The following is a 10,356-nucleotide window of genomic DNA, read 5'->3' as shown; positions in this document are numbered from 1 at the left end:
AATCTCTATGTGGGACAAGAAGCTACAGTTAGAACTGGATATGGAACAACTGATTGGTTCAAAAATGGGAAAGGAGTACGACAAGGTTGTATATTGTCTCCCTGCTTATTTAACTTATATGCAGAATTCATCATGCGAAAGGCTGGACTAGATGAATCCCAAGCCGGAATTAAGATTGCCGGAAGAAATATCAACAACCTCAGAAATGCAGATGACACAACCTTGATGGCAGAAAGTGAGGAGGAATTAAAGAAGCTTTTAATGAGGGTGAAAGAGGAGAGCGCAAAATATGGTCTGAAGCTCAACATCAAAAAACCAAGATCATGGCCACTGGTCCCATCACCTCCTGGCAAATAGAAGGGGAAGAAATGGAGGCAGTGAGAGATATTACTTTTTTGGGCTCCTTGATCACTGCAGATGGTGACAGCAGTCACAAAATTAAAAGACGCCTGCTTCTTGGGAGAAAAGCAATGACAAACCTAGACAGCATCTTAAAAAGCAGAGACATCACCTTGCCGACAAAGGTCCGTATAGTTAAAGCTATGGTTTTCCCAGTAGTGATGTATGGAAGTGAGAGCTGGACCATAAAGAAGGCTGATCGCCGAAGAATTGATGTTTTTGAATTATGGTGCTGGAGGAGACTCTTGAGAGTCCCATGGACTGCAAGAAGATCAAACCTATCAATTCTGAAGGAAATCAGCCCTGTGTGCTCACTGGAAGGACAGATCCTGAAGCTGAGGCTCCAATACTTTGGCCACCTCATGAGAAGAGAAGACTCCCTGGAAAAGACCCTGATGTTGGGAAAGATGGAGGGCACTAGGAGAAGGGGACGACAGAGGACGAGATGGTTGGACAGTGTTCTCGAAGCTACGAACATGAGTTTGACCAAACTGCGGGAGGCAGTGGAAGACAGGAGTGCCTGGCGTGCTATGGTCCATGGGGTCACGAAGAGTCGGACACGACTAAACGACTAAACAACAACAACAACAACAACAACAACAACAAACCTTAAGGCAGTGTGTCATTCTGGCCAAAGAAAGGGAGCAAACGGAACTTAAAAAATAATAATCTAGCAACAAGTAATCTTCACTGTGACATTTCACATCCAAGCACATGTTGAAAAAAAATATTTAAAAAATCCTTCCAGTAGCACCTTAGAGACCAACTAAGTTTGTCATTGGTATCTTTCGTGTGCATGCACACTTCTTCAGAAACACTGAAACAGAAGTCACCAGACACTTATATATACTGTAGTGAGAGGTTGCCTTGCTTTTTCCTGTAAGACCAATTGCAGTCATTAACAGTCGTCCACAGGTTTACCACACAGATCAGCCAATCACCCATTCCCACCACCCTTCTGAGTAATACCCCTCCCCACCCTCTCCCTATATATACAGTAAGGGTCTGGTGACTTCTGTTTCAGACAGACAGGAATTTTTTATTTTGTTTAAACTATGTCAGACCAACACAGCTACCTACCTGTAACAAGCACATATGTTGTTAGAGACATCAGCTTTTCCACGGAATTTCATGATCCCAGTTTTCCACAGGCATATCATTGTGATTATAGGGGTTTGAAAGGAAACTATTGCCTTGCCCAAATATTCTGATGATACAGTTCTCATGTCTTCATAACTCAATCATGCAAAACAAGATTGGGGGGGGGGGATAATCCAAAATACAATGGAGAGGAAATATATGTTTATTAAGGATATCGTCAATCCAATAAGGTAATAATAATTTAAAATACAAAAGTCAAACCACATGCAGCACCACTTTGAATGCATGAATTTATACATCAGATTTGCAACTCTGGCAAGACAAACCCATGCTTTGCGGCCCTGTTGAATGGTTGACAATCCCTCTGTTCTCGCAGTTCCAGGCAGGCAACAAATAACCATAGGCTTTTAAAGCTCCCAGTGGCCAGCAATACAAGGTTGGTGAACTGGACTCATCTTGCTAGGTCCCAAGCATTGCAAGCCTGCTAGTTTGCACAAATTTCCTGACAACTCTTATTGAACTCTCCTAGCATTGATACCCAGCCTAAACCTGGGAGGCTCTGACACACGTCTTGATATCCGCCTTGTCTTCAGTGACATCCTCCCTGTGCTTCTGCCTTCAATAATCATCAGAAAATAAGTTATGATAAAGAGAAGCCAAAAGCAGTCTGTGGGGATTCTGGTGGCCAATCCAAACCATTCCAAGTCACTTATTGAAAAAGGAAGTGAGTTTGCTGTTAGAACTACAAGGACAATGTTGGCTAGATCATAGAAGAAGATCCAAACAATGTAGATAAACAATCCTACAGTGTTTCGCCACTGGATGGAATAGAGGAAGTAGAAACATATAGGATAAGTTATAATGGCCAAGGCGATTGCAGTGTAATAGTAATATGGGACAATCCACATTGACTCAGTTGAATAATGTTTTATCTGATACTGTTTTAACAGAGTTTGGGTGCGATTTAGGTGACCTTCCTCAAAAATCAGGTACATATTGGTCATCAGAATCATGTAGACACCAGCGAGAAGAGATCCTGCTTTTGGAGATACACCACAGATACCACCTGCAAACAGGATGACAATCTTCTCACTTCCACAAATCCCCTGAAAGGCAAATAAAACTAAATTAGTAGTGCAGGATATGGAAAATGTTTCCAGAACTCTCTGAGAAAGCTTAAAGATATGTTCAAACTAGAGATGAATACAAAGTATCGGAGTAGGAGAGAATGCAACTATATTGATGATGATGATGATGATGATAACAACAATAATTTATTATTTGTACCCCAGCCACTCTGGGCGCCTTCCAAGAAAGATTAAAAATACATTAAAATGTCACACATTAAAAACTTCCCTGAACAGGGCTGCCTTCAGATGTTTTGTAAATGTCAAGTAGTTATTTATCTCTTTGACATCTGATGAGAGGGCGTTCCGCAGGGCGAGTGCCACTACCGAGAAGGCCCTCTGTCTGGTTCCCTGTAACCTCACTTCTCGCCATGAGGGAACCGCCAGAAGGCCCTCGGTGCTGGACCTCAGTGTCCGGGCTGAACGATGGGGGTGGAGACGTTCCTTCAGGTATACAGTTCTGGGTCGAGGCCGTTTAGGGTTTTAAAGATCAGCACCAACACTTTGAATTGTCCAACACAATTCAACACACCTAGGTTGCTTCCAGGGACGCGGGTGGCGCTGTGGGTTAAAGCACAGAGCCTAGGGCTTGCCGATCAGAAGGTCGGCGGTTCGAATCCCCGTGACGGGGTGAGCTCCCATTGCTCGGTCCCTGCTCCTGCCAACCTAACAGTTCGCAAGCATGAAGTGCAAGTAGATAAAAAGGTACTGCTCCGGCGGGAAGGTAAATGGTGTTTCCATGTGCTGCTCTGGTTCACCAGAAGCAGCTTAGTCATGCTGGCCACATGACCCGGAAGCTGTACGCTGGCTCCCTCAGCCAGTAAAGCAAGATGAGCACTGCAACCCCAGAGTCGTCTGCGACTGGACCTAATGGTTAGGGGTCGCTTTACCTTTAGGTTGCTTCCAGAATGTCCTGTCTTGTGGGTGGGATTCAATTGTTTACCAGAAATACATGTTACACAATTTAAGTACATTGTGCACTCTTTGTCAACAAATCCACTTACACACACACACACACACACACACACACACACACCTTTTGCTGTAAGGAAAGTGATGGGAACATGTAGGATAATAGCAGTTGCTATTATACAATGTTGTATAACCTTCCAGCAAAGAAATCAGAATCAATGTGCAATAAACAGTGTATGTTTTTTATAACTACCTCACAATAATTGTGCAAACAAATCAGGATGAATGCTCAGTAAGCAGGTCACATGAAGGTGACCTTGGTTGCACAAGCAACAGCAACATATGAAATGGCATGTTTGCAGCACGACTTCAAGGATCCAAAAGAGTGCTTAGATATAGAACCATGCCACCAAGTGTTATGTAGCACCTCTAAAAATATCCAGCTTTTGCTATGATAGCCTGCAACTCAGAAATAAGTTTTGATTTTGGCCTGGGGAGGTCTTCCTTACAGAAAGTCAGGCTCACAAATTGCAAACCAGCCCAGTTGCAAGAGCGTCTCTAAAATTTATTGTCTCCTTTCACTGTAAACAGGGCCGTCTTAAGCTTATCTGGCGCTGTGGTGCAAATACTCCTCCGACGCCCACCCCCACCCCACCCCCGGTTTCCCTACCGGTGGGCAGCGGTTGGAGGGCAGCTCCTCCAGCGGGGAGGAAGCTCCGGGCGCGCAGCGGCATGGCGGAGCTGTGTCTCAGTCTGGGCCTACCTTGCAGGGTTGCTGTGAGGATCAAAGGGGAGAAGAAGGGAGGGGAAAACAGTGTGCCATTCTTGCATTCTTCGGAGAAAGGATGAGGTGGAACAACTCGGATTTTTAAAAGAAACAATGCACGCCCATCATCAACATGGCCATGTTCCATGGGGGTCTTAGCAATGGGACTATGCATGGGCCTCCAACGCTGCAGCCTTTGCTTTCACAGCTAAGACCTGGCCACTGGATGCTCTGTGCCAAGAAAGCGAGACACCCAGAGGTGTAGGAGCCCATTTTATTCAAGTTGGCACCTCTGCCCAGAGAGACAGGGTGGGGGTGGGGTTTGCTGTGCGTGGCTATCCTGCCACCACGTGGCGGGCGATGAAGACCTTCCTGGTGAGGAAGAAGGCGCCAGGCCAGCCAGGATCGGCGTGTGCTGTTCTGCCCAGGGCAGGACTCCTCGCTGCTGCTTTTGCTGTTTTAAAGGAAAGAGAGAAGAGGCCCGCCTTGCCTTCCTGGAACTGACACCTTTTCGTTTGGGAAGCCCGTGTTCCTGGATGGGCAGCGGTTTAGTGCCACGGATCGAAATGCACTCTGCATGCGCCCCGGAGATGCCCACCCCAAGGGCTTCACGCCCCTCCCCTGGATGGAAAGAGGGGCTGATGAGCGCTTCACATGCACACTCTCCAGCCTTTTTGGGACTTCCTTGTGGCCATGTTCTGTAATAAGAAGATTGAGAAAGCCGAAGCTCCCAGATGAAGCTGAGCTCCAGGGGATTCTCTGGCTCCCTCCCGGCTCCTCCTGGCCCGCTCCCTCCATGAATGAAAGGGGTGGGGTGAGAGGGGGGCATGCATGGGGCCTGAAAGATAAGCCACCCTTCCTGTTTGTTCCCCATTGGGAAATGAGGCATTTAATCCTTCCTGGTGCTTCTGCTGGGCCCCCACTTCCATCCATCCATCGCCCCCCTCTAATCCCAGCCCCCGCAGGAGGAGATGCAGTCCTGTTCCCTGTTAAGCAGCAAAAAACACGTTGCTTTCCAAATGAGGATCCATGATTTCTCTGTATGGTTTTAAAGATTGAAATAAATAAAAAACATATTAAAAAAAACACCACGTTGCTTTCCCATTCTCAGCCCCTCGGTTTGCTCGTCACTGCTGCCTTCCCCCGCACCCCAGGATTATTATTATTATTAACTTGAAGCATATTTGTGGGGGGGGGGAGAGAGTGTCATCAGATACTCCCCTCACCTTTGTTCTCACAGCTCCTGTGCCTTTAACAGCTAACCGGCAGGCAGAAGTTCAAGAAGTAAAGCTGGGAGGGGTTGGCCAGAAAGCTGCACCTGTTGAGTGCCTGCCTGTTGGGAAGCACTGAAAAGGCAGTTTCGGGTGCGGGAGGGATATATATAATCTACGGTAGATAGACTGGCCTCAGTTTGCCTTTGTTTTATGTAGCCCCCTGCCAGGCCCCCACTAGGCCCGGGGGGGGGGGGGCGGAAGGGCGACCGCCCGTGTCACAGGCTGCAGCACAGCCTTTGTTTTATGTAGGCCCCTGCCAGGCCCCCACTAGGCCCCGGGGGGGGAATAACCCACCGCAACACACTTGGGGGCACGGCAAGGGGTTTTTACTTTAAAATTTAGCACCACTAAACCCCCCCCCCAATAACCACAAGACAAAAATAAATACCATCCTTCAAAACGTCATGAGATACGCCGGTCACGGAGAGGGGTGGAGAACAAACAGAATAGATCATGGATCGGGACCCGTGGGAGCAGTCACAGGGATTAGCCACAACAACGTGCCACACCCACAAACCCCGCCTCCGCCACAAGATCCTGTAAAACAGGGAGACTCTGCGGCTCAGGGGGATCTGAAGGGGGTCTATTACCCTCCATTTGACAGACTAACGCACAGCAACGCGTGCAGGGCCAGCTAGTTAGTCCTTAAAAATAGTGTTGCAGTTGCACAGAACAGCTATCACTCTCAGTGGTACAGCTAGGACTGTGTCTCAAGGATGAGGTTCAGTGCCCTGCAGTCCGGCCCAGTCCCACTGTGCCCAGTGGCAGATTGCTAGTGTGGTGACAGACAGGCCTTGTATAATCATCCTTCATTTTTTTTATTTTTAAAAGCACATTTTATGGCCACAGGATAGGCCAGGGGCCATGTACCTCTTTTGAGGTTAATGGGAGATACAGTTCAAAACATTTGAATGGCATGCGGTTGCAAAGCATGGATGGAATAGCAGCATCGATGGGGAAGAAGATAAATGCTAAAAATGTGTTTCTTAACTGAAGTAATGCACATGACTAAATTGTGGCAATGTGGTCACCACTTCCCTCCCTGACAAGCAGTGGGAGTGCACTGGATGAAGAGTACAAGGGAGTAGGTACACAGCCTTGGTATGTTCTGTACTTGCTCTCAGGTTTTTATTGATGTTAACTGCTGCCAATGGTAAATCATACTGCACACTTCTTCTCACCATTTTGAGCCTGTTCACTTGATCTCTTGTGACCCCAGTTGTTTATCTCTTCCAAGGATTACTGCTGCATCGGAAGACAACAATGCCACTTATAGCAAGCTTCCTGTGAAGAAACAGAAGAGGAGTAACAGACTTGGAATATCTGTATGCTGATACTTTATCTGCCCAGGTGGATAGATAGCTGCCTCCCCCTTCAAGTAAATAAAATACAAATACTTAACTAAAAGTAGAAATTGTAGATTTTGACAGATTTTTTGGAGCGCTTGGGGGCAAAAGGAAGTAATTTAAAACAACTTGTCCTTGAGACATTTTGTTCCGAATCTGCTAGACAGAGCCAGACAGATGACAGGTGGATGTCCTGCCCCTCGCCAACATAAATCCTGACTGTGCCCACGAGATTAAAGGAATGAACATGCCAAAGTTAAATAAATTATTGCATTCTCTCTCTCAAGCTGGCTATTGAGTAAGCTGGACTCATTTTGATCCGATTGGGTGTTCTGTTCGCACCAGTGTCCCATGGGTGCAGTTTAAAATCTATCCCTGTGAAGTACAGCACACCTACATTAAAAGGGAGGGCAATCTGAGGGCTTCTGGGGAGTTTCAGGTAGGAGCTGAAGGTGACTTTGCTGAAGAAAGCACGTAAAAGTAGCGCCTCTGCAAAAATTGTCCTCTTTTTAATGGAAGATTCGAACCATCAGTCTCCCAATAATTAATGAAATTTTTAAAAAGTCTGGAAAGCGTTGTTTATTATTTTCCTCCCTGAGAGAGGCAGCAGCCCCCAGCCTGCCTTGGTTTCCCTCACTGGCTTTCTGCTCCCGCTTCTCCGCGAGGACGGCCACTTTTGACAGTTAAACCGCCTCCCGCTTCGACCAAACTGCACGTGGCTCCCCCCGCCCCCTCGCCGCAGCCTTCCTCCTTCCCTGCCCCCTCGCCGCAGCCTTCCTCCTTCCCTGCCCCCTCCTCTGTGCATCACTAGGTGAATCGCCCCGCCTCTCGCGCGTTGCGCGCGGCTCCTGGTCCCGCCCTCCCTTCGGCGGCGCCCCCCCCACCTCGCTTATGCTTCACGTTGCTTTAGGAATCTGACTCAGGATTGGCCAGCTAGGGGGACTCTGGCTCAGGCAACCAATGGCTAGGCCGCGCCCGCCCGACTCCAAGATGTCGGCGCTGAGGCCTGGCAACGGGGCTCCCGGAGGGAGGCGGTGAAGCGGCCTCGGCCGGAGGCTTTGGGCCCCACCGCTCCGGCTCGTCCCCTCCCTCCCGGAGCCGGCGGGGTGCTCGGCCTCTGCCCCCCAGCCATGGCCGCGGAAAGCAGCAAGCAGTTCTGGAAGCGGAGCGCGAAGCTGCCGGGCAGGTGAGCGGCCGCATGAGGCTCGGTCTCCGGGGTGGGCGCCCACGAAGCAGCCGTGCCCCGGGAAGGCGGGAGCCGGTTGGCGGCGCCGGTTCCACCTGGTGCTTCCCTGCCGCCATCCATCGCAGGGAGGTGCTTCGTGGGGGCTCGCGACTCTCGTCCTGAAACCGGTTAGCAGCCTCTCCGCATCTAGAGGGAGCAGGGCAATTGGGGAGAGGACCTCTGTGGGTCCCCCGATGTCCGTGAGGTGAAGCTCGGGATTGCGGTCGCGCCACGATTGCTCTCCGCTGCGGCGCTGGCTGGCCCGGTTAGTCAGCAGCCCAGCTGCAGTCAGAAGCCCATCGCCAGCCGGAGAAGCGAGGCTGGCGATCGCGGGGCAAATGGGCTTTGCTACGCTCCCATGTTCCTAAACCCGCCTTGGGGAACGACGAGACTCGCCGGTGCATCCGTCCTCCCTTGTCCCGGGGCCGTTTGTATTTCGGAGCCAGCCAGGTTGCTCAGCGGACAGGTACATTGGGTTGCTACTTTGCCCAGGAGCAGAAGCCACTTCCTCATTTGCATAGGTTAATCGGCGTGAGTCCGTATCATAGCTGCCAAGTTATCCCTTTTTTAAAGGGATTTTCCCTTATGCTGAATAGGCTTCCTCGCGTGAAAAGGGAAAACTTGGCAGCTATGGTCCGTATGGGCTTCCTTATCGTGCTGGCGCTTACTGCCGCTAAATGCTCTGATAGGAGTGAACTTCAAAACCGGTGGCAAAAAGAATCAACCAGGCTTTTAAAAACAAACACCAACTAATTAACGCCTATTGCAACTCGGCAACTCTGGAGAACTTCAGGACACTTCTAAATATGAAAGCAGAAGTCCTAGACTTCATATTCCGGAGATGATTTCTCCTCAATGTGCCCGCCCCCAAAACTGGTGAACTGGGAATTTGCAGTGCTTAAATTACAAAGGAGTGATGTGGAGGGTGGGGGGATGCTTCCCATATCTATTGTTTTTAGTATTGTTTGGGGATGTGCGTGATTTGGGTGAAATGGATGAAGTCAGAGGTAAGGTGTGTGGATTTTATAAAAGCGCCCCCCCCCCCAATTTCTTCCATAGTTTAAACCATGGTGGTATGTGTATCCTTTTGATAAGTCTAAGAGTGATGGCTATAACTTACCTCCAGTATCCGAGGGACCATGCATCATATTCTACTTGCTTTGGAAGACAAATGCAAGAGTATCTTTGCCCTCTTGTCCTTCCTTGGGCTTCCCATAGGCATCTGATTGGCCACCAGGAACAGAATGCAGGACTAGATAGGTCTGACCCTGAAAGGCTCATATGTTTCTCTTCAGCACCGCTCCAATCACTTTATTATTTGGAAACATGGCTGCTGGGGAAACTGTCATTGGTGGAGGGTTCTGGCTATTGTTGGACAGGGCCAAGCTGGGATGATCTGCTATCAGCCATGAAGAGAGATTTCTCATCCTACCCATGTGCAAACTCTTATACTTTTTACACTAATTATATTGGAATACATTCTTTATCTATATACTTAGTGTTCAATTCTGATTAGGCTTCCTTCCTCACGCATTAAGAAGGCACTTGAAACCTTGAGGAAACTCGGCACAATTGTTTGACCACTCTGAATGAGATTGAGTGATAACTCTCCTCTTTTGATGTATTCAGGAGCATGTGCCCCTGAAGAAAGTGAGGTAAGACCTAAGAGGTGATCTTGGCCTCAGGTTTGGGATAAAGGCTGTGTAATTCATGAGGCTGTTGCATTAGACTTCAAGCTTTCTAGAGTACCAAGGTTCACAACCAGAGTTAAGTGCAAAAGTCATACACTTAGGATTAAATAACAGCTGAGGAATTTGCTTGGAATCCACTCGTGGTTACCCCCCCACCCTTCAGCAATGTAATGCAGAATCATTTTGCTGTTGCCATTGTTAAACAATTGGGAGTCATAAATCCTTGCTAATCTACTTCAGATCTCTCAGTAGATCCTAATTTATCTTCTGCTCACCCCTGTGTTATATTGTTCACATGCTCTCTAACCTCATATTGACCGTGCAGTCCCAAGCCAGTTCACCACTGCGAAGCCTCTGGAATGCTTAGCTGGCTTTAAATCCTGCCAGGCTAGTTAATTCTCTGTTTCTCCCTCTAATGTCATCCAGCTCTCCGCCTGTCAAACTCTACCAACTTTCTGGGCTAGTTTGGATGTGTGGGGAAAGTACAACTAAAGGTCTTATAATATGTACTTGGG

The 10,356-nt window shown here is 48.4% G+C and overlaps 2 protein-coding genes across 4 annotated transcripts in view; one reads left to right on the top strand and one right to left on the bottom strand.

Moving 5' to 3' along the window:
• Positions 1–1,474: 1,474 nt before the first annotated feature.
• On the bottom strand, positions 1,475–7,622 carry TMEM217 (transmembrane protein 217). Of its 2 annotated transcripts, XR_004693023.2 has the most exons (3): positions 6,761–7,622; positions 4,210–4,314; positions 2,481–2,606 (listed from the first exon to the last, which is right to left on the bottom strand). XR_004693023.2 is itself a non-coding variant. In XM_035122286.2 (2 exons), exons 1-2 carry the CDS (start codon positions 6,761–6,763, stop codon positions 2,013–2,015), a joined length of 597 nt encoding a protein of 198 aa, XP_034978177.1. In that variant the 5' UTR covers positions 6,764–7,622; the 3' UTR covers positions 1,475–2,012. The 2 variants fall into 2 exon arrangements, 1 of the variants encoding a protein (XP_034978177.1); XM_035122286.2 differs by lacking the exon at positions 4,210–4,314 and having other exon boundaries at positions 1,475–2,606.
• A 267-nt stretch (positions 7,623–7,889) lies between these two features.
• Positions 7,890–10,356, top strand: part of TBC1D22B (TBC1 domain family member 22B) — a 43,476-nt gene continuing 41,009 nt past the window's right edge. For both annotated transcript variants that reach the window (XR_004693021.2, XM_035122285.2), the window contains exon 1: positions 7,890–8,111. Coding sequence is in view for 1 of the 2 variants with exons in the window: in XM_035122285.2 (XP_034978176.1) it covers positions 8,056–8,111 (56 nt within the window). In the remaining variant the exon portion in view is untranslated. The remainder of the gene's footprint in view (positions 8,112–10,356) is intronic.

The sequence above is a fragment of the Zootoca vivipara genome, chromosome 7, assembly GCF_963506605.1.
Source record: "Zootoca vivipara chromosome 7, rZooViv1.1, whole genome shotgun sequence".
NCBI lineage: Eukaryota > Metazoa > Chordata > Lepidosauria > Squamata > Lacertidae > Zootoca > Zootoca vivipara.
This window is presented reverse-complemented; position numbering and strand designations above follow the sequence as displayed.